The sequence below is a fragment of the Taurulus bubalis genome (genome assembly GCF_910589615.1).
Source record: "Taurulus bubalis genome assembly, chromosome: 14".
NCBI classification, from domain to species: Eukaryota; Metazoa; Chordata; class Actinopteri; order Perciformes; family Cottidae; genus Taurulus; species Taurulus bubalis.
This window is the reverse complement of record NC_136602.1, coordinates 23,647,649-23,672,440: the sequence shown is the minus strand read 5'-3', so window position 1 is coordinate 23,672,440 and position 24,792 is coordinate 23,647,649. Positions and strand designations below refer to the sequence as shown.

General features: G+C 43.8%; 2 protein-coding genes across 3 annotated transcripts in view; one reads left to right on the top strand and one right to left on the bottom strand.

Annotated features, from left to right (window-relative positions):
• The window catches only part of gbf1 (golgi brefeldin A resistant guanine nucleotide exchange factor 1), a gene marked incomplete at its 5' end in the record, with an annotated part of 83,156 nt that extends 79,908 nt beyond the window's left edge, over positions 1–3,248 (top strand). Inside the window, 3 exons of the mRNA XM_079230159.1 lie at positions 583–760; positions 857–1,003; positions 1,155–3,248. Of these exons, the coding sequence (XP_079086285.1) occupies positions 583–760; positions 857–1,003; positions 1,155–1,426 (597 nt within the window). The 3' untranslated portion in view covers positions 1,427–3,248. The remainder of the gene's footprint in view (positions 1–582; positions 761–856; positions 1,004–1,154) is intronic.
• Positions 3,249–10,696: 7,448 nt separating this feature from the next.
• Positions 10,697–24,071, bottom strand: macroh2a2 (macroH2A.2 histone). 2 transcript variants are annotated; one of them, XM_079229282.1, is made up of 9 exons: positions 23,992–24,071; positions 20,967–21,142; positions 20,643–20,749; positions 15,865–16,062; positions 15,510–15,614; positions 15,315–15,414; positions 15,124–15,213; positions 12,789–12,963; positions 10,697–10,902 (listed from the first exon to the last, which is right to left on the bottom strand). In XM_079229282.1, exons 2-9 carry the CDS (start codon positions 21,136–21,138, stop codon positions 10,737–10,739), a joined length of 1,113 nt encoding a protein of 370 aa, XP_079085408.1. In that variant the 5' UTR covers positions 21,139–21,142; positions 23,992–24,071; the 3' UTR covers positions 10,697–10,736. The 2 variants fall into 2 exon arrangements, with proteins under 2 accessions (XP_079085408.1, XP_079085409.1); XM_079229283.1 differs by lacking the exon at positions 15,865–16,062.
• Positions 24,072–24,792: the final 721 nt, after the last annotated feature.

The following is a 24,792-nucleotide window of genomic DNA, read 5'->3' as shown; positions in this document are numbered from 1 at the left end:
CATATATACATGCAGCTAAACATCTAACACAGGTATCGGTGCATTAGTTCACTCAAGTGTGACTTTAAACCAGCGCTTCTCAAACTGTGGGGCGCGAGGGGGAAATGCAGATTTCTTTTTTAAACATTTTTTTATTTTTATAACAGTTGGATATATGGATTATTTTGCACAGATAGAACTTTATTTGCATTGTTCTAACAAAGTGATTCCACATTTCATTATTTTATGTTTGATGGAGCAATCTGGTTTACTTTAAAGGGATTTCAATTTTCTTTATTCTAATATTTAAAAAAGCACGGATGGAGGAGTCACAAAAAGTTATTTCAATAAAAATTCAACATGGACCATTTTGTTACACTTTTGTTGGGGTGGTGGGGCAAACGTTTGAGAACCACTGCTGTAAAGCATGAAATATGGCAAATATTGCTTAAATGAAACGTGCAAAACACGTTTAATGCATCAAGACTGTCAGTAGCCAGCGAGGATCAGAGGATGGAAAACAGCTGAATCCAGAAATGTGAAGATCAGGCGTGGACCAAGTTGGACCAGGTGAGGTGTTAACGGAGCTGCCTCTGCTTGCAGCTGGAGGCCATCCCAGAGTCCCTGAAGAACATGCTGCTGGTGATGGACACAGCCGGGATCTTCCACAGCGCCGACTCCAGGACGGGATACTCAAACCTGTGGGAGATCACCTGGGAACGCATCGTGTGCTTCCTGCCTCACCTGAGGGAGGAGCTCTTCAAGCAGACCATCATACCAGGTATGAAGCGCTGCATGCGGCATGTGCACACGACAGGTGCATGCTGGGTAGAGCCAGGAGCCTGACCCTGTGTTTCCCGTGTCCTCTTCGCTGTAGATCCGGTGCCCAGTCCTCCGGCGACGCCCTCGGCCGGCCGGCCTCCGTCTCCTCCGGCGTCTCCTCCGTCCTCCTCCCCGGTCCCGGTGAACCCTGCAGAGAGCCGGACCTCCAGCAGGCCGGCGTCGCCCCTGGAGCCCCAACCAGGTAACGAGGAGACACTGACGCCGTCCAGCGCGGTCACATCCCACCACACCACGGGGTCGATGCCCATACAGGACGGGGGCGCCATGTTTTTGGGGCTCCTGTTGCTCCTGTGTGATGGAACCTTTCCTGATGTCTGCTCTGTGTTTTCTAGGATCCGACCGCTCGTCTCCGGTGCCGCCCTCCGTCTCCTCCGTGCCGTTAACGACGTCGCCCGCCCTGTCCCCGTCGCCTTTAAGCCACGCCCCCTCACAGTTAAGCAACGCCCCCTTCATCCTGCAGCCCCTCGCCTCCCCGCTGCAGGTGGGAGTCCCGCCCCTGTCCCTGCTGCCAATCATCCTGAACCCCGCCCTCATCGAGGCCACGTCCCCTGTGCCGCTGCTTCCCGGTCCCAGGCCCGCCAGCCCGTCTGGCGAGGTCAATTAATGAGACACACACACACACACACACACACGCACGCACACAACCCCCGACCCCCATTCTGTCCTCTTCCCAGACCACCAACCCCCAAACTACTGGATCCCACTGACTTCAACTACAACTTCAGAGCTTCACGGTCCTTTCAGTGATGTCACACGTATGATGTCACGCGTGTGATGTCACACGTACGATGTCACATATATTATGTCACGCGTATGATGTCACACATATGTCACATATATGATGTCACGCGTGTGATGTCACGCGTATGATGTCACGCGTATGATGTCACGCGTATGATGTCACGCGTATGATGTCACGCGTATGATGTCACGCGTACGATGTCACACGTATGATGTCACACGTACGAGAAGACGGAGCCGATGTGCCGCTTGAAGGGAGAAAGACTCTTGCTGGTGCACATTGTTGGCTTCATCTCCAGATTTCAGAACATGCAGAATAGATCATACGATGAAAAGTAGAAACGGACGGAGGTTCAGTGGGTTGACCTGCAGGTGACCCCACTCAGAGAGTTCATGCTGTCACACGCTGAGCGTTCTATCGGCTGATTCCAGTCTTTTAAAGTCGACGCGTCATATATATTATATATTTTAGACCGATACATTAAAATACAAAATTGTGATTCTGGTTTCCCTTCACAGTTGTGTTCTTGGGAGTGTGAGGCTGTCGGTGTGTTCTCATCTCGTGAAAAGACCCAAAGCTAACAACTATAAGCAGTGCATGAATGTGAGCGTTTGAATGTGGGTCCACAGTGTGTGATGATGATGATGATGAAGACGCATCACACACTGTTAGTGGGAACTCCGTGTGGCTCTGCTGGGAGCTTTGTTCTCTCGAGGCTGCGGCCTGCTTTCATATTCCTGATCCCCGTCAGGTTCCTGTATGTAGATGATGGGTGACCTGATTAATGAAATGATCTTAATCAGAGCTGGGTTCAGTCCTGCATGCTGAGTAGAGACCGGATGCTCCAGAGGTTTGGACCGAGCGGTTTTCACACCAGCGGGACTGAAGACTGTACAGAAAACGACTATTTATTTATTTAGCGCTCACTTTGAGTCTCCCAGAGGCCAAAGACAGAGAACGCTCTGGTTCTCTCCCCTCGGTTCTGCATGAGCTCATACTTTGACTTCTGGCACCTCGTGAGTTCCTCTCCCAGCCACCAGGGGGCGTGTCCCAGCTGTAGGGACCGGAGCTGAGCCGCTGGTCCTGATGGTCTTTACTGGTTTGAGATGCGTCACCCTTCTGGTTCTACGTCACCACTACTGAATATCTAGTGATATCATAGCATTGAAATAGTGTCACTTTGAAAATCAGCCATCTGTTTAATATTTCTGCAAAGGATTTAAAGTGTCTCCATGTCAGATCTCACACCTCTAGAGCCCACTGGACAAAGTGATGCAATCAGCTGACTGTAAATACTGAAATATATAAAGTACATAATAACAGAGTTAGCTAATTCAGAAAGAAAATTGGAGAATATTATAATTATTTTGAACAAAAAGACAATTGAGACTGGAGGCGTGGTCTGATCTGAGAGCTCTGCCGTGTGTGTAACGTCACTTGGTAACCATGGAAACGCATGTGCTCGTTAGCATGTGAATTTAGGGTTTCCCCTGAAGCATCATGGTACACGTGGGAGGGGCTTAACACCTCATGACATCACTTGTGATTGTCACATGGATTTGACCTGACTTGAATCTTGACATGTTAACACTTGAATACAAAACATGAACCTGACGTCATGACATCATGAACCTGATGACATCATGAACCTGACGACATCATGAACATGACGACATCATGAACATGACGACATCATGAACATGACGACAGGTTCATGATGTCATGACGTCAGGTTCATGATGTCATCAGGTTCATGATGTCGTCAGGTTCATGATGTCATGACGTCAGGTTCATGATGTCATCAGGTTCATGATGTTGTCAGGTTCATGATGTCATGACGTCAGGTTCATGATGTCATCAGGTTCATGATGACATGAACATGATGTCATGACATCAGGTTTATGTCATGTTCATTATGTCATCAGGTTCATTATGTCATGTTCATGATGTCATGACATCATGAACCTGATGTCATGAACCTGACGTCATGATCATGACATCATGACCTGATGACATCATGAACCTGACATGAAGATGACATAATGAACCTGATGACATCATGAACATGATGTCATGGAGATGACATCATGACCCTGATAACATCATGATCATGACATCATGAACATGACCTAATGACATCATGAACATGACCTAATGACATCATGACCCTGATGACATCATGAACGTGACCTAATGACATAATGAACATGATGTCATGGAGATGACATACTGACAATGAACCTGAGGACATCATGACCCTGACATCATGACATCATGACCCTGATGACATCATGAACATGACATCATGACCCTGACACCAGGACCAGCTGTTGCTCCTCTCTGATGCTCTTCCTCCCGCAGTGGGAGGATCACCACAAGAATCAGATGGTTTAGGAAGAAGTGGCGTGCGGCTGCTTGTGCCTTGTGTACAATGACGTGACACCCATGAGACCAAGTCACCATTTAATGCCAAATATGTGACGTAGAGTCGGGTGTAGATGTGACCGCGTGGCCCTGGGCTGCTCAGTGATGTGAACGTTATTTATTGACTGGAGAAGAGAAGGACTTCTCTACAGCTGGTCAGGCGACACCAGACATGGAGTGTGTTTGTTGTGCGGGACTCTTATCAGGTGCTGAGTCTCGCTTGGACAGGAAGTGACATGAATATAATGTGTATATATAAATGAAAGGTAATGTACTTTTTACTATGTAATAAATGTAATGTAAAGAAAGTGCTCATTCTACTGTTTGTGTTTTTTTACCGTGATTCAATTCAGTTTATTTTATATAGCCCAATACAAGTTTGCCTCGGAGGGCTTTACAATCTGTACACATAACATCCTGTCCCGGGACCTCACATAGGATCAGGAAAAACTCCCCAATAAAGATAGTAAAACTCTTTCACAGGGAAAAAAGGGAAGAAACCTGAGGGAGAGCAACAGAGGAGGATCCCTCTCCCCGGATGGACAGAAGCAATAGATGTCATGTGACCAGAATGAATAACGTAACAGAGTTACAGCACATTACATGAATATGACAGAAATTATTCATATAATGAGTAGTATGCATGGTCCATGATCCAGATAACCACAATGCATGAAGCAGAAGGAGGTAGAGAGGAGGGGCATCAGCAGGGCCATGGCAGCTGGCAGGAGACAGGAGGCAGGAGACAGGAGGCAGGAGACAGGAGGCAGGAGGCAGGAGACAGGAGGTAGGAGACAGGAGACAGGAGACAGGAGGCAGGACCGTTCCAGACAGCCACGATCCATTGAAACTTGAGGCGAGGAAGCAGAGGCTCCCGGGAAGAAATAGAGTTAGTAATGTGACATAAATTCATCCAGAAGGAGAGAGAGAGGAGAGAGGAGCTCAGTGTATCCTAAGATGTCCCCCAGCAGTCTAAACCTATAGCACTTCTGAAAATTCAAGGGGGGTTGTCACCACTTCAGCAGGATACATCCTTCATTACAACAAGAGGAACTTGATCAACTCTTATAAAGCAAGGAGTATTTAGCAATATTAAGGATTCCAGCTGATAGGCCGTTCATCCTAGTTGCTCCATGACCTCATTCTTTATCACAGCTTAACACACATATTTGATTTTGACAGAATACACTCTTTGTTATAATAAGAGGAACTTTGATTAATTCTTATAAAGCAAAGACTATTTTAGCAAAGCTTTCAGCGGAAAAAGGCAGATTCTTCCTTCATGCACAGACGAGAGAGAGAGACTGATGGTGTAGTCACAACAACCTCCTTGCAGAAGCATCTGTGCCAAAGGTCAACCCACCCACACACACACACACACACACACACACACAGAAATAACATCACACATTACCTATGGGCCTTAAATCATACTACACAAATGCAAAATCAACTTTTATGTTATACTCAGTGTGTGTGTGTCTTCATTCTGGGATCTCAACTCTACTTCACAATATCAATTAAGGTGAATGTTATCATGCGAAAAACTCATGTAATTGTTTTAGTCCCATACCCAGGACAGGCAGCCAAGATGAAATGAATTTGACTGAATTTTTTTTATTATTTATTTAACTGTGCAACAAAATAAAATATGACTCCTTAGTAACATGTTTAAGCTAGTTATGCTATTTCTATATTACAAGCTGACCACCCATTGGCTGACTGCTGTGGTGATATTCATGCATGTGTTGAACCTGCTAAAACACAGTAAAGCCACAGACCCCAGATCTGCGCTGTGTTCATTCTTGGTGGTTTGCTGACAGCTGCACAGTGCAGGTGAATCATCCACAGCTTTTACCTGTGAAGGAAAGACAGTAAAGTCACAAAATCAACCAAGAACAGGTTTAAACGTTTTAACGGCAATACAACAGTGGGAATAAACTTTGTGTGGCAAAGAAAGATTCTAACAGACTCACTCGTTGGCAGCAGTGGCACTCTTAAAGTTGACACGTGTGCACTCCACATCCTCCTCTTCCTCCACATCCTCCTCCTCTTCCTCCTTGCGTCTGCGGGGCCGAGCTGGCCTGATGTTGGAGTACAGAGGAGAGAAGTTCACGCTGGCATTGCAAAGATCTTCCAGCTGCTCCGCTGGTGCGATCTGCAGCAATAAACAAGAGAGCTATTGGATTAGTCATTGTTTTGTTGGCCTGTAATACAAATAAAAAATAATAAAACATCTTCAGGTTTTAAGATGGACTTGTTCTGCAATTACTTCATCAGATCAAACATTTAAATTCCTTTGATTATTGGTCGTATACCAAAAAATGTAATGAATCACAAGTCAATAATAGTAAATGTCTAGTTTTCAACCAGTTACACTTGAGGAAAACCAGTGTTTCCACACCAGAAAAAAACATGAGCTCAAAGTGTGGGACTGATGTTTGGACTAAAGGAAGTACAGATTTTCCGAATGTTTCCATATTCTTTGGCCACTCGCTTGCTATCTTCATGACTATTCAAATTTCTTTTCAGCTGAGAGTGAACTCTTTGTGACACCTGAGCTCTTCTTCCTCACCTGAGCTCTTCTTCCTCACCTGAGCATGGTTGTCTGGTCTCTCTGCAGGCTGGCTGGTTTGGTTCGAGGACCTCTTTCTTCTGGACAGAAGAAATGATTAAATAACAAATGAGTGATTCAGTAAAGTTCCTCAACAGCTGAGTAAATATAAAATGCATTTCTACACATAATCACAGTGAAGCTGAACTGCTCACCTCATCAACAGGAAGGCAGCGAGGATTATGATAGTCAGGAAAATAGCAGCGGCTGATCCAACAGCTACTGCTGTCATTGAACCTGGAGAAACTATTATGGAATGACAGGTTGTTTGTTTCCATTAGAAACTGATCATTATGAATACAATGATATTGATACAGAAGGATTCTAAATAAAGACGTGCATGAAATCAACTTTTGCTTTTTTTGCCTCATAACAGAACAACAAAAAGATGTTTAATGCAGTGTAACAGAATCTTTAGGACCTCAAGATCTGCTCTATGCAGATGATACGCGTCTTTATCCATCTGGGGCTTCAAAGGAAAGTGTGAACTAAAGGAGCGCTTGCTGTGTGTTGCTAGTTGAACTGGATTGTTGAGGAAATGTTTAAGTGAATGGTCCTGATGAGAAGGACTGACCTGCTGCAACAGTCAGACTCAAGATGCAGTGACTACATCCTCTGCTGTTCTGGGCTTCACAGGAATATCTCCCACTGTGGTCAGCTGTGAAGTCAGTGATGATGAAGATCTCTCCTGATGCTTTTGGTGAGTCTTCATCCTCCTTGTACCAGGTGTAGTTAGCTTCTGGGTTAGCATCACTGCTACAGGTCAGAGTCACTGAACTGCCCTCCTCTATCTCAGCAGAGGGACTCACTGACACAGAGAGAAGCTTTGGAGCATCTGGAGGAGAAATGAATAAACATACTTAAAGATTATAATATGTTATTAAAGACGATGAACTATTTTATACTTTATTTGAGTTTATTTTCAGGGGGGAAAAACAGGCTCTTATTAATATTTTAATTTGGTCATCCTCAACAAACTCCCTGTAACTCGAACAAACATACTAAGATATGTTTTGATTTACCAGCTGTTGCATCATCAACTGTTTGCACATTGTACATGGCACTTTCATATACGTGTTTCCAGCCTCCGAGGCTGTAGCAGCACTCGCATTTTTAGATTTACACCAATAATATTATTAATCAAAAATAAATCTTTAGAAACTGGAATCTCTTTGAAAAATTGATTGAAAAATGAAAAGTTACAGACTAATAGTTTCCATTCTGTCTGTTAAAAATGTTCAATTAACTCCAATACAACACAATTACAAGAATTTCAAACAACAGACATTTTATCTTATTATTGTTTTTCTTATGATGTTTTCTTCTGGTGGTTATAGTTAAACTTTTGGTTTATGCGTGCGTGTGTGTGTGTGTGTGTGTGTGTGTGTGTGTGTGTGTGTGTGACACGTCTACACGTAGACTGAAGGGCCAGGGATTGAACCCCCGACCCTCTGATGAGTATACAACAGTTTTACCTCCTGAGGTTTGTAGCAGGTAAACTTCATATTTTCAGAACCTCTAAATTAAAATGTGGTGTCAAATGAAATGTTGAAGCTCACAGAAACTTACACACTGGAGGAGAACACTGATTCTTTTGTCCTCTTACAGCACAGGAATAACTGTCTGATGAACCAAAGGAGACTGAAATAGAAGAAGATTCTCTCCAGATCTTCATTCCATGCCTGTACCAGATGTAGGACGGATGCTCAGGCAGAGCATCACTACTGAGACACGTCAGATCCACCCTGGTAGAACCTGACTTGCTCACCTCCACCTGGACACCTGCATCTGAGAAGAAGGAACAAAATGTTACCTGTGACAGACAAAGTGACTCCTGGTTGGTTTCTCATGAACATGAACTTGTACTGAACTGAGTCGCTCTCTCTCAGGTCTGTGATGATCAGAGAGCAACTCGTCGTATAACATCTGTTCTCCACACGACCTGAATACTCAGAGTCTGTCATCAGATCCACAGGTTCGCCATCTTTCTCTTTAGTGAACCAGAATGTGTTCTTGATGTCTCGGGGCTGTATTCTAGATGGGTATGTGTAGCTGCAGCTTATGTACACCATTGATCCTTTCAAAGCACAGACCTCAGGAGAAATGTAGGTCACTCTCCATCCATCCTGAGTCTGCATCCCTGTAACACAACAGAGCACATCAGGAACCAGTCAGAGGACAGACTCATGCAGTGAAGGAGCTTCAGTGTGTGAAGCTACGTTACTCAGAACATCCCACTTTAAGTCAGAGAGACAAAGTGTATCTGAACATTATTATGTGTCACGTTTCTTTATATATCTTTACTTCTTTATTGGGGACTGTTGTCTGTTTTAAAAAGGGTTATACTGCAGATGAAGATGTATAAAGTAAAGAAAGAGTCAACGATGGACACATGATCTCTGCAGGTGGAAAGAACAGCAATGTATTGAACCTGTCAACCTAAACACAGCGAATAAGATTTAAAAAAGCTGAAGGTTAAATATTAGAAGGGTGCAGTTCATGGGGAATCTTGCACCATATTTCATAACATCAAATCAGTTTCTTAACTAAAAACACAGCTTCCTCTGTTTTTCTGAGCTGCATAACGGCGTCACATATAGATATAGATGTGCAGTACCTTGTACAGAGAGAAGGAGGAAAACAAATCCACTGGCTGCTGTTGAACTCATAGCTGCTCCTCTCTGTTGAATCACAGGAAGATTAAAACACTTTATGTCTTAAGTCATCGTGAACATTTCTACATAAAAAAAAGAGGATGTTGTCTTGAAGTCAGCTTTCTGTCTTCTGTGGTTATGTTGAACAGCTACCAGGCTGTTTAGCAGCAGCCTGGCTTCCTTCCTCTTTTCTTTATCGATGATGTCAACGATGCATCAACTTCTGAAAAACTACTGAAAAATAGGTGGAGTCATATGAAAGGTGGGGGTAACTGATTTATTCCTGCTGATACACCCACGTCGCTTACACATATAAACTATCAACAAATCATGAACAGGCTTATTGACAAGAATAATTTTCTATCTTCTTATAATTAATAGATAAATATGTATATGTAAGGAGCTCCAAGTGTTTCAACTTGAGACTTCTGAGTGGGAAAAAAGGTCCTGAAAGAGGACAGCAATAGTACACAGAACCCAGCAAGATATACAACAGTTCCCCAGTCCTTAAACTGAGAGTTAAAAGGTTTGAAGCTGTAGTTTGAAGTCAAGTGTTTTGTATTTATTTATATAAAAAATTGCCTTGGCAATAAAACAGTATCGGTTTAGGCACCGTTATCGTTTTAAAAGTATCGTTTTAGCACCGGTATCGGAAAAAACCCAAACGATAACTATCCCTAATTATAATATACTGAGTTGTATTAATAAGATGTCCTTATTATGTCAAAGTGTTGGAATAAATGTTAAATATTTAACTGCAAAGTAGTAATGCGTGTTTGATACCTTTGTTTTTGCATTGAATCATATGGGGATGTTTGCTGAAATTGAAAAAAAAAATAATCCACCAGCTGCCACTGAATATAACACATTTACATGACTTTTCCAAAACCTTTGGGATTTTATTTTTTTCAAGGACCTTTCCAGGCCTGGAGATAACCATTTTAAAATTCCATGACTCTTCCAGGTTTTCCATGACCGTAAGAACCCTGTCTGGAACGTCCACAGGGTGACGGGCGGCGCGGAGCAGACACACACAGCCGATTGGTCTGCTGAATGGAGGCGGAGCTTCAACTCTCTCTGTGAAGCGTAACATTGTGAAAACAAGAGCCGATCTCTGGTGTAAAACATCTGAGGTTTTATTTCAAAGCAGAATGAGAACCACAGTTTTTTAGTAAACTAAGTGTATCAGAAACTACGGAGGCAAAACTGTTCTATTTGTACATGGAATGTAAAAACATCATTGAAACGAGGACCATCGTGACGAACTGTACGGACTCAAATGATCTAATCTAGAAAGAATACAATCATGGAGGGACAGTGGGACATACAAGTGAACAGCACTCCACTCACACACATTTCTTTAACCGACACAGATCCACATCAAACCCCCCCCCCCCCTCCCCCCCCCCACGGCCCCATCCCCTATCTACACCACCCGCAACAAACAACAGTTAGAAAACAGCCCCTCCGGCGAGGGTCCTCACTTGGCGTCCAGCTTGGCCATTTCCTGAAGGTAGATCCCGATGCTCTCGCTGTCAAACAGCACAAAGTAAATGTTTTTCAGAGAGGAACTGCTGGACGAGACAAAATGGTTGGAGATGGCCTTGAGGATGAGCTGGGCCGCCGTTTGTTTGGGGAATCCGTTCCTGTGGGAGAGATGGAGGCGGTGAGAAGAACACCTGGCACGAGGGTGAATGAGGAAGACGATGTGCGTCTTCATCGCACAGTCCCAGTGGGAATACAAAGGTGACCTTTCATTTTGGAAAACATCTATTTTTAGGCCCTTTCCTCTAAAATGTCATCCCCAAACTAAAAAGGGTGTATCTCTGCAACCACTAGGGCTGTTTGAATAATGTTGGTGTTATAATAAAAAGGTACACATGTGAGATTATGTTCAGATGTGTAAATATCAGTCTATATGTTACTGGTTAAGAGTAAATGATGCCACACAGAAAAAAATGAAAAGGTTTCAGGTCCGCTGAGAAAAAAAATCACTTTCAGGATGATTATTTCTTTGAAATGATGCAGCTGTAAGGTCCAACTCTAACCCAAATCATAACTCAATATGTGAACATTCTCTAACCCAAATCATAGCACAATATGTGAACATTCTCTAACCCAAATCATAGCTCAATATGTGAACATTCTCTAACCCAAATCATAACACAATATGTGAACATTCTCTAACCCAAATCAAAACACAATATGTGAACATTCTCTAACCCAAATCATAGCTCAATATGTGAACATTCTCTAACCCAAATCATAACACAATATGTGAACATTCTCTAACCTAAATCATAACTCAATATGTGAACATTCTCTCTGCAAAGGTTGACTTTGATAAAGTGAAGCAGAACAAAGTTACAGAGGGTTTAGAACAGAGAACATTCAGACGAGGACTCCAAACTTTGCGCACATCTGTGATAATTGAATTTTTTCATGTACCAAACCATATCTTTCACTTGTATATTACTTATGGTGTTCAATGCATCCAAATACAGCAGTTTGGGGCTTTTTTTTATAAAACAAGCTATAAACAAGCTTCATAAAACAAGCAAGGTTTCTAAAAGTCCACTAAACCCTGACGCTGTGCTGATGAAGGAACCTTAAGTCTGTTCCTGTGGTTCCGTCTCGCCTCACAGGGTTGGAACGGCACATTGAGATGTGAGAGCATGAACGAGATGAGGAAGAGCAGCTGGAGACTAAACCGGCCTCAGCACTTTCTAAAGGCTTTCACCAACCAACAGACAAACAAACATACCGGCCTCGGATATTATGCGTCATGGGCTTTTATTGTGAAAGGTAAGAACAGAAGTAGCGGATCATATCACCGATGCCTTTATTTCCGGTACAAAAGCTCCGGAAAAATGTCGCTGCGTGGATATATTGACGTGCAAATTCCATTTTAGTTTTTGTTTTTGTGTGCCATTCATTTGCTGCGAACGAACTTTGTTTGTTTACAAAACTTTCACACAACGGCAACGTTGCTTTTTCGGAGCTTTTGAAAATCCGCCATCAACCAATCACGCTGTGAGAAACGGGTTGAGTTGCACCTTTAATTATTATAAGACGACTAACTTTATCACTCCTTACAACATTAACCAAAGCATCAGACCTGATGCACTCCTTCCTGTCTGACCTTTCACAACAAAAGCCCAAGACGTATACTATTTACAGACGAGTGTTTAGTGCTGTTTATCCCGCCGGTCTGTGAAGGCCTCATCTCAGGGTGTTCCAACCCGCTTTCAGGCCTTGAGAGGCGTGTAGCTTGAACACTGAGTTCTACCAGATGGGCCAACTTGTGGTTGGAGGTTTATTAATTAATTCATATTCTTACACTGCATCCACAGATAGTTTATTTGAACATGTATGAGAGAACTCTGCTTCTGGGTTGTGAAGCGTAGAAGGACAAGACACTAAGATGTATTCATCTGAGAAGACTGATTTCGTTTTGCACCCCGACTAAACTGTGTTGAGCTGCTTGTCGCCTCTGATTGGTTAATAGATGATCACAGCGTGAGGAGCTCACCGTCCAGCAGGAAGAGCGGGGAACGCCACGGACTTGAGCTTCTTGTCCTCCGCTGCAGAGAGGCAGTTCTTCACCGTCTTCTCCAGCTGGTCCTCGCACTTCTCGGAGCCCCACTGAGGGACGTTGCAGTGGATGATGAAGCGGGCGGCCATGCCGCTGGCCTGGCTCACCGCCACTGCAGAGCAGAGACACAGGGGACTTTTCCATGACTTCAAACCAAATGTCCATGACAAACATTTAGTACACTCTGGGTGTAAACAGTAAAAAGTGAGTAAATGTAGTATTTAAACTAACAATGAGAACACAAAGCATACAGTAAACCTTAAATGACACAAATGAATGAGACAATAGTTTGATTAAAAGAATAAACATTTATATAGATGCCTGTATGGACTTTACTGTATTTCTCTTTCCTAGTCAAAGCTCTTTAAACCTTTTTAGCTCGATGCTGTTTTTAGGCTTCTGCTCGAAAATGGCATACCCAAATTAAAAAGGGTTTATCTCTGCAACCACTAGGGCTATTTGAATAATCTTGGTGTTACAATAAAAATGCATAATTTGAGATTTTGTTCAGATGTGTAATTATCAGTCTGTATGTTACTGGTGAAGAGTAAATGAAGATGGCACACAGCAAAACATTGAAATTGTTCAGGTCCGCCTAGAAAAAAAGCACTTTCAGGATGATTATTTCTTTGAAATGAGGCATTCGTAAGGTCTGAACTTCTCCCAAATAATAACACAATATGTGAACATTCTCTCTGCAAAGGTTGACTTTGAAAAAGTGAAGCAGAACAAAGTTAGAGAGGGTTTAGAACAGTGAACATTCAGGCGAGGATTCAAATGAGCATTTGGGCACATTTGGGCACATTTTGGCACCATCTGTGCCATTTGAATTTTATCATGTACCAAACCATATATTGCACTTGTATATTACTTATGGTGATCAATACATCCAAATGCAGCATTTTCTTATGATTTTTATATTTTTTATTAATTATGATTCTTTTATATTCATAAAGCAACCTATATTTTCCCATTAAAATAAAACAAGCACATAAATTAACTGAATTAACAGATTTTATTTTTATCAAAAAAAATTTAAAAAAAGTATCTCGTCGTTGGTTAGGTACCGTCTGTATCTGGCCGCCATTGTGATCAAATATTTGCAAAAAGCACTTATAAAACGCGAAAAAAAACCAAGCTGCTGCTGTGATCTACTGTACTGCTGCCGCTGTGGTCCTCGTGCGTCATGGCCAGGGTCTTCTAGCAGGCTGCTCCTGCCGGGACCTGATGGGTGGGCACGGCTCTAGCTCAGTGGGGGATGGGCCGATTTCAGAAAACGACACCTCTTTGGAAAGGTCAGAGCCAGTAGAATTGAGGGCTGCTTCCAAAAACAAGATTGACAGCACTGGGAGACAATAGAATCCAGAAAGGCGTCGTCATTTGTGAAAAGTGAAATCGGAGAAGTTGAAAGTAACTTCCCTGGACCTGGTCACATGTTGCCTCTCCATGTCCAGGAGGGCTTTTTATGAGACCCAGGGTAGAGGAGGAGCATATATCAGTGTGGATTTACCAGGGAAAATGCGTTTTCATCTCCTAAATCAACAACGGTAAGCAGCATTTGCTGATTGTAAAGCGATAAAGCGATTCATGATGCTGTATTATTTTGCTCATATCTACCTGATGCTTTGGTGTAGAGGGATTTGGATGGTATATCTGGAATCTGTGTGGAATTGTCGTGCTTTTAGCCATCAGGCTTTTTCTGATAGCACCTAGCTAAGGGTCGCTGGGTCCTGAAACGTGCTGAGTGGTCTGACTTCTGACATTTTTTTTTTTTTATACTTTTATGATTATCTTTCTTTCTGTTTGAGTTCTTTGTTAAATGGCTTACTGATTCTTGTAGCAAAGGCTTTGGGGTTTAATTTGATGTGCAACATCAATATATTTTCTTGTGATTTATATGTTTTTTTTGCAATCCAAAATCAAAAGAACCTTTATTAGGGCTACGGATTTCAAAAGGTTAACTCTACATGTCATCATTCACCCGTTCACACACTGATGGAACAGCCTTCTGGAGCAATGTGGGTCAATGTCTTGTTGACACATCCACGTGGACTGGAGGAGCCGGAGATCGATCCGCCGACCCTCTGATTGAGAGACGACCCGCTCTACCTCTGAGCCACAGTTGTGAGTTTTTGCTGATGTCTGGCATCAGGACTGTGGCGTGAAACTCCTCTACTAAGGCGCCTGAGAGGCCCAGAGCTCACGGACACGATGAGCGGGTTCCTCCAGCAGCATTTAAACTCGACAGTTTGGCCCTGTGAGGCTTCTGTACCTGATGCCACCTCCAGAGGCCCCTGTGCTTTCCGCAGCTCCTTGACGGCATCCAGGAACTCTCGGCCTCCGGCCTTCTCCAGGGCGTTGCCTGAAAAGGTCACAGCAGCAGGTTAACACAAGGCATGCTGGGTAAGGGGAGGCGTGGACACTTGGAGACGACATAAAGTAACACGAACACGTCCTCCTCACCCACTCCGTCTTTCAGGTCCATCTCCGCATTGGTGGGGTTAATTATGCCCTCCACTTTGATCGCTCCGATTTTGCTGATTTCACTCTCCGTTAGGGAAAGCTGTGGATTCACAAAGTCAGTGAGAGGAAACAGCAGCTGTGGTACTACTTAGTGTTAGACCTAGAAGACCTCAACGTGAATACGTTCTACACTACCTTCTGTCCCAGGAACAGGCTCTTAGCGGACAGGATGGTGAATCCGTCTCCTGGACCGTCCTCCACTGTGGAGTTGGGTACGGACTCGCTGTCTGTGCTCTGTGCCTGATGGAAGAAGAGGAACATTCAAACCAAGCTCACATTAAAACAGAGCGTGCAGACACAATACGCCAGCGGAGCATTACACCTCAGTACTTGTTGAGCGAGTATGAACGAGGACCAAAAGATGGCCTCCAAGCTTTGTCTAGTCAGAATGTTTCTTGGCCTTAAGGGACTCATGGAGCAGTGTGTCAAAAGAAAGGAAGATTAAACACGTTGTGCACGATGGTTCGTCCATTCTGTTGAGTCCACTGACCTTCGGCTTGCGTCCTCGTTTGCCTTTGCCCTTTTTGAAGGATTTGACGGGTTTCTTGCTCTTCGTGCGTTCAACCTTCTTCTCGGGGATGGACGCCTGGCTCTCCACCTTCACCCTGCTGCCCCTCTTCTTGGAGAGCAGCTCCGGGTGGATCCGAGGCAGGACGCCGCCGTTGGATATGGTCACCCCTCGCAGAAGCTGAGGTAGGAAGCGTTTCCGAAACACAGAGTTTGACTCCACACCGTCCAACAACATACAATAACATAGGTCTGGGCGGGATGCCGGTTCAACCGGTTTCAAATTTCCATACTGTATGAATTTTTTATATACCGTCATGCATAGCCGTAACAACTGATGTCGATCTTTGGCAGGCGGCAAAATATAATGTTCACCGCTGAGGACGCAGCAGTCTGAGCTACTTACGTGTCATGGTTGTAACTTTAGTCATGTTCTAACTTTAGTCATGTTGTAACTTTAGTCATAGTTCTAACTTTAGTCATGGTTACAACTTTAGTCATGTTGTAACTTTAGTCATGGTTACAACTTTAGTCATGTTGTAACTTTAGTCATGGTTGTAACTTTAGTCATGGTTCTAACTTTAGTCATGTTATAACTTTAGTCATGGTTGTAACTTTAGTCATGGTTACAACTTTAGTCATGTTGTAACTTTAGTCATGGTTCTAACTTTAGTCATGGTTCTAACTTTAGTCATGTTGTAACTTTAGTCACGGTTACAACTTTAGTCATGTTGTAACTTTAGTCATGGTTATAACTTTAGTCATGGTTCTAACTTTAGTCATGGTTCTAACTTTAGTCATGTTGTAACTTTAGTCATGTTGTAACTTTAGTCATGTTGTAACTTTAGTCATGGTTATAACTTTAGTCATGGTTATAACTTTAGTCATGTTGTAACTTTAGTCATGGTTCTAACTTTAGTCATGGTTCTAACTTTAGTCATGTTCTAACTTTAGTCATGTTGTAACTTTAGTCATGGTTATAACTTTAGTCATGTTGTAACTTTAGTCATGGTTACAACTTTAGTCATGTTGTAACTTTAGTCATGGTTCTAACTTTAGTCATGTTCTAACTTTAGTCATGGTTCTAACTTTAGTCATGGTTACAACTTTAGTCATGGTTCTAACTTTAGTCATGTTGTAACTTTAGTCATGGTTATAACTTTAGTCATGGTTATAACTTTAGTCATGGTTACAACTTTAGTCATGGTTCTAACTTTAGTCATGTTATAACTTTAGTCATGGTTGTAACTGTAGTCATGATTATAACTATAACTTTAGTCACAATTGTAACTTTAGTCATGGTTATAACTTTAGTCATGGTTATAACTTTAGTCATGTTATAACTTTAGTCATGGTTATAACTTTAGTCATGGTTGTAACTGTAGTCATGATCATAACTATAACTTTAGTCATAGTTGTAACTTTAGTCATGGTTATAACTTTAGTCATGTTATAACTTTAGTCATGTTATAACTTTAGTCATGGTTGTAACTTTAGTCATGGTTGTAACTGTAGTCATGATTATAACTATAACTTTAGTCATAGTTGTACCTTTAGTCATGGTTATAACTTTAGTCATGATTATAACTTTAGTCATGTTATAACTTTAGTCATGGTTATAACTTTAGTCATGGTTGTAACTGTAGTCATGATCATAACTATAACTTTAGTCATAGTTGTAACTTTAGTCATGGTTATAACTTTAGTTATGTTATAACTTTAGTCATGTTATAACTTTAGTCATGGTTATAACTTTAGTCATGTTATAACTTTAGTCATGGTTATAACTTTAGTCATGGTTGTTTTTGTAGTCATGGTTATAACTTTAGTCATGTTATAACTTTAGTCATGTTATAACTTTAGTCATGGTTATAACTTTAGTCAAGGTTCTAACTTTAGTCATGCTGTAACTTTAGTCATGGTTATAACTTTAGTCATGTTTATAACTTTAGTCATGGTTATAACTTTGGTCATGTTATAACTTTAGTCATGTTATAACTTTAGTCATGGTTATAACTTTAGTCATGCTGTAACTTTAGTCATGTTTATAACTTCAGTCATGTTATAACTTTAGTCATGGTTATAACTTTAGTCATGCTGTAACTTTAGTCATGTTTATAACTTTAGTCATGGTTATAACTTTAGTCATGTTATAACTTTAGTCATGTTATAACTTTAGTCATGGTTATAACTTTAGTCATGTTATAACTTTAGTCATGCTGTAACTTTAGTCATGGTTATAACTTTAGTCATGTTATAACTTTAGTCATGTTTATAACTTTAGTCATGGTTGTAACTTTAGTCATGGTTGTAACTGTAGTCATGGTTATAACTATAACTTTAGTCATAGTTGTAACTTTAGTCATGGTTATAACTTTAGTCATGGTTATAATTATAACTTTAGTCATGGTTATAACTTTAGTCATGGTTATAATTATAACTTTAGTCATGGTAAAAACGTTAGTCATGGTTCTAACTTTAGTCATGGTTCTTTATAACAACAATTAAAGTTAGTTAACCCACAACTAATGCTCTTTAACAGGTAAAACACCACAACAGTTGTGACACTAATAATTGTACATTTATAAAATTCCACCGCCGGACTGCATGCTGGGTAAAGCTCGCCCACTATCACAACAAGAAGAAACTCCGTCGCTACATAAAAAACGGAAAAGAGCGATGCAGGAGGAACAACGAGAGACCAGAGATGCACCAATACAACTAGACACATATGCAACGCTGATAACTGTGTGGTGTTTGTTATCAATGTACGTTGGTACATAGAGGGTGATAAGAAGCTGAACATGGAGGGACTTAGGACCTAGGGGAATGTAGGTGAAAAAAACAGGAAGAGACCGACCGGAAGACATTCAGTTGGCCGGCGGTCCTTTTCGGCGTCAATAAATGAATGTGTTTACTTTAAAAAAATACCGTGATATACCGTGAAACCTCCAGAATCTTACAAAATGCTGTGATATGAATTTTCGGCCACACCACCCAGCCCTACAATAACACACCGTATTTCCTATAGCTCTCAGAGTGTGTATCTCCTTGAGAAACGGGGACCTTTGTGAAAGCAGATGTTCCCCGTGTTGGGATCCTTCACGCCGGCTGAAATATCAGCTGCTACACACCACCTGCTGTCAGCTGACACCTTCACCAGGGACCGTTAACTCAGGGTATGGTGAGAGGACGGTGTCTGGTTTCTCTTTCACCATGAGGACTGTCACTATTCAAACAGACTCCATGTGGTGTCGCTGCACCGTTGCTTTCATTACAACGCTGTTTATGTCCTGCGCCTTTTATACATAATATAGTCGAAGAAGCATCCTGAGATATCTAGTATTCCTGATGGAGGAGTGATGGAGGACTGATGAAGGAGTGATAGGGGACTGATGGAGGAGTGATGGAGGAGTGATGGAGGAGTGATGGAGGACTGATGGAGGAGTGATGAAGGAGTGATGGAGGAGTGATGAAGGAGTGATAGAGGACTGATGGAGGAGTGATGGAGGAGTGATGAAGGACTGATGGAGGAGTGATGGAGGAGTGATGGAGGACTGATGGAGGAGTGATGGAGGACTGATGGAGGACTGATGGAGGAGTGATGGAAGACTGATGGAGGACTGATGGAGGACTGATGGAGGAGTGATGGAGGACTGATGAAGGACTGATGGAGGAGTGATGGAGGAGTGATGGAGGACTGATGGAGGACGGATGGAGGAGTGATGGAGGAGTGATGAAGGAGTAATAGAGGACTGATGGAGGAGTGATGAAGGAGTGATGGAGGACTGATGAAGGACTGATGGAGGAGTGATGAAGGAGTGATGGAGGAGTGATGAAGGAGTGATGGAGGAGTGATGAAGGAGTTATGGAGGAGTGATGGAGGACTGATGGAGGAGTGATGGAGGAGTGATGGAGGACTGATGGAGGAGTGATGGAGGAGTGATGAAGGAGTGATGGAGGAGTGATGGAGGACTGATGAAGGAGTGATGGAGGACTGATGAAGGAGTGATGGAGGACTGATGGAGGACTGATGGAGGAGTGATGAAGGAGTGATGGAGGACTGATAGAGTGATGAAGGAGTGATAGAGGACTGATGGAGGACTGATGGAGGAGTGATGGAGGAGTGATGAAGGAGTGATGGAGGAGTGATGGAGGAGTGATGGAGGAGTGATGGAGGACTGATGGAGGAGTGATGGAGGAGTGATGGAGGACTGATGGAGGACTGATGGAGGACTGATGGAGGACTGATCACTCTGTTCACTACCTGCTCAGGTACTCTGTTTACTACCTAGTACTCTGTTCACTACCTGCTCAGGTACTCTGTTTACTACCTGCTCAGGTACTCTGTTCACTACCTGCTCAGGTACTCTGTTCACTACCTAGTACTCTGTACTACCTGCTCGGCATACAGGATTTCTTCTGTTCTTAAGGCGTGCTGTACATTACCAGCAGCTCATTGAAGCCTCTCCTCACTATTCTCGAGTAGTGAAAACATATTCTCAAGTGTCTCTGACTTCAAGATCGCCCACCTTTGATCACCTGGAGAGTGAAGGTCCAGACCCCCTCACCTGGAGAGTGAAGGTCCAGACCCTCTCACCTGGAGAGTGAAGGTCCAGACCCTCTCACCTGGAGAGTGAAGGTCCAGACCCCCTCACCTGGAGAGTGAAGGTCCAGACCCCCTCACCTGGAGAGTGAAGGTCCAGACCCCCTCACCTGGAGAGTGAAGGTCCAGACCCCCTCACCTGCAGAGCCTCTCACCTGGTTGAGCTCCTCGTCGTTGGCCACAGCCAGCTTGATGTGCCTGGGAGTTATTCTGCCCTTCTTGTTGTCCCGCGCTGCGTTTCCTGCCAACTCCAAGATCTCAGCTTCAGAGGAAACAGTGTGAGACAAAGGAGACACACGGTTCAAAACATGAACACATGAATACAGCTCATCTTGTTGTTTTCCTTTCCCAAAGCTCGCTGTGTTACTGCTTTAAGGCTTTAAGGCTTTAAGGTGGCAAACAGAAATGTGTACAGACGGACTCACACACGCTAAACAACAGACACTGAAGCTGGAATGCGCTCGCGTCACGTGACCTACCTGCCAGGTACTCGATGACGGCGGCCATGTAGACCGGCGCCCCCATGCCAATGCGGTACTTGTGGGTGCCGGTGCGCAGGTACCTCATCATCCGGCCCACGGGGAAGATGACGCCCGCCCGGGCCGAGCGGGACAGCTTGGTGGCCTTCTTCTTTCCTCCTCTGGCTGACATGCTGCTGAGGACACGAGGGGACAACAGACAGTGAGCAACAGACAGGACCTGAACAACAGACAGTGAGTAACAGACAGAACATGGATAACAGAGAGTGAGTAACAGACAGGACCTGAACAACAGACATAACCTGAGCAACAGACAGTGAGTAACAGACATAACCTGAACAACATACAGTGGGTAACAGACAGGACCTGAACTACAGACAGTGAGTAATGGACAGGACCTGAACAACAGACATAACCTGAACAACAGACAGTGAGTAACAGACAGAACATGGATGACAGACAGCAAGTAACAGACAGGACCTGAACAACAGACAGGACCTGAACAACAGACAGGGCCTGAACAACAGACAGAATCTGAGCAACAGACAGTGAGCAACAGACATAACATGGATAACAGACAGTGAGCAACAGACAGAACATGGATGACAGAGAGCAAGTAACAGACAGGACCTGAACAACAGACAGTGAGTAACAGACAGAACATGGATAACAGAGAGTGAGTAACAGACAGGACCTGAACAACAGACAGAACCTGAGCAACAGACAGTGAGTAACAGACATAACCTGAACAACATACAGTGGGTAACAGACAGGACCTGAACTACAGACAGTGAGTAATGGACAGGACCTGAACAACAGACATAACCTGAACAACAGACAGTAAGTAACGGAGAGGACCTGGACAACAGACAGTAAGTAACAGACAGGACCTGAACAATACACAGGACCTGAGCAACAGACAGTGAGTAACAGACAGAACATGAATAACAGACAGTGAGTAACAGACAGAACATGAATAACAGACAGTGAGTAACAGACAGAACATGAATAACAGACAGTGAGTAACAGACAGGACCTGAACAACAGACAGGACCTGAACAACAGACAGGGCCTGAACAACAGACAGAATCTGAGCAACATACAGTGAGTAACAGACATAACCTGAACAACAGATAGTGAGTAACAGACATAACCTGAACAACAGACAGTGAGTAACAGACAGAACCTTAATAACAGACAACAAGTAACAGACATAACCTTAACAACAGACAGTGAATAACAGACAGAACCTTAATAACAGACAACGAGTAACAGACATAACCTTAACAACAGACAGCGAGCAACAGACAGAACATGAATAACAGACAGTGAGTAACAGACAGGACCTGAACAACAGGCATTGAGTAACAGACAGAACGGGGGAAACAGACAAAACGGGGAGCAACAGACAGTGAGTAACAAACATAACCTGAATAACAGAGAAAATGGGGAACAACAGATAGTGAGTAACAGACAGAACCTGAATAACAGACATACCGTGAATAACAGACAAAACAGGGAAAACAGAACCTGAATAACAGACTGTGAATAACGGACAGTGAATGACAGACAGAACGTGAATAAGAGACAGAACGTGAATAAGAGACAGAATGTGAATAACAGACAGAATGTGAATAAGAGACAGAATGTGAATAACAGACAGAATGTGAATAACAGACAGAATGTGAATAACAGACATAACGTGAAGCACAGACACAATGTGAATAACGGACAGAACGTGGACAACTGTCATAGATTAAAGAGGGGGGGGGGGGCTGTCATATAGAGTAATTACAGAGGGGGGGGCTGTCATAGGGTCATTACAGAGGGAGGGGGGGCTGTCATAGGGTCATTACAGAGGGGGAGGGCTGTCATAGAGTAATTACAGAGGGGGGGGGGCTGTCATAGGGTCATTACAGAGGGAGGGGGGGCTGTCATAGGGTCATTACAGAGGGGGAGGGCTGTCATAGAGTAATTACAGAGGGACATAGGGTCATTACAGAGGGAGGGGGGGCTGTCATAGGGTCATTACAGAGGGACATAGGGTCATTACAGAGGGAGGGGGGGCTGTCATAGGGTCATTACAGAGGGACATAGGGTCATTACAGAGGGAGGGGGGGCTGTCATAGGGTCATTACAGAGGGACATAGGGTCATTACAGAGCTGTCATTACAGCCCTATGACAGAACAACATTACAGTGTTGTGCTTGTAGGGCAAACGACGCATGTCACGTCCACTATCTGTATCTGTGCCGGAATGAAGGCCGGCCTTTTTTTATCCTCTCAGCAAACATACTGCTGACCGCGGATGTAGCGGAGGGGAAGGTCACCATTACCCTCCAGAGGTTTCATGTAAACAAGCCCCAGCAGCGAGCGCTCCGCGCGGCCGCGGCCTTACGGCAGCGCCGCTCGGTCCTCACTGTGTATTTACACGTAGGCACTAATTAATGCATCCGCGGGGAGCTCGCGCTGCTGCCGTTGAAGGTGGGGGGACATGGTGCGCGCGTCTCGTGCGTCGAACGGCGCACGAGACGCAATGGAGGAAAATATAATAAGACGGGAATGTGAGCCCGGGGGGCTATGAGCTATAGCTAACGTTACTGTACAGCGTTACCGAGCTATAGCTAACGTTACTGTACAACGTTACAGTGCTATAGCTAACGTTACTGTACAGCGTTAGCTAACGTTACTGTACAACGTTACAGTGCTATAGCTAACGTTACTGTACAGCGTTACAGTGCTAGCTAACGTTACTGTCCAGCGTTACAGTGGAGCGACACCCCTTCGACGTCGCTACGTAGACGTTAACATTCCCTCTCCGGTTATTTTGGGTCGTAAACAGCAATGAAGCATGGAGCCGTGAAGCCACGGTGAGCGGTAACCGACGCAGGTCATCACCGTCGGTGATGACCTGCGTCGGTTACCGCTCACCGTGGCTTCACGGCTCCATGGCTTCAGAGAGACGCGTCCCCGTCGGTCTGGGTACGCGCGTCCGCACAGGGAAAAAAAACGTCCAAGTTTCTACCTGTTTTTGTCCGCTTTCGCGCGATGCTCCTGCACGGACGACCGACGACGAATCCCCCGGTGACAGCGGTTCCTTCTTGTTTACGCGCTGTCCTTGTACGCGTACTCCGGCTTTTCCCAAACCTCAGGAAAACCCCCCAACCGAGCGAGCAGGAACCGCGTAGTCTGGTGGAGGCTGGCTCTGTGCTACTGATGCTGCAAAGGGGGGAAATCAGTATAGAGGGAACACTCAGTGGAACGCCCCCTAACATGGCTTCAAGAAGAGAAGGGACGCGGTGTGCTTACATAGGAGGCGGGTGGGAAGAGCAGGAGAAGAGCATGCATTCTCCTCCCAGGTCAATAGATCCTACATGGGAGGCCGAGGTCAAATAGATCCTAAATGGGAGGCCGAGCCTGCCATTAGACGTTACAATAAGTCACATCTGTCCAGATCCTCCGTTGACCCATCATCATCATCATCATCACCATCATCAACAGCCCTTGTCTAGTTAGCCACTGTGCATTCTTTATACACTTCATATACACTGCACATTCTTTGCATTTTTGCACTTTCTTTATTGTTTTATTTCCTGCATTATTACGCTTTACTGTTTTGTTTTGTTGTATATATTGAGTATTTTGCATTTTATTTTTTGTGTCTCGCTTGCTACTGTGACAGACAAATTTCCCCTCGGGGATAAATAAAGTATACATCCATCCATCCATCCATAAGCACCTTAGGGCCCTAAGAGCAGGCGTAGTCCACCGGGTTCTTGGTGGTTCTTGGTCATCCGTGTGCATGAAGCTGCATCACTCAGGCCAA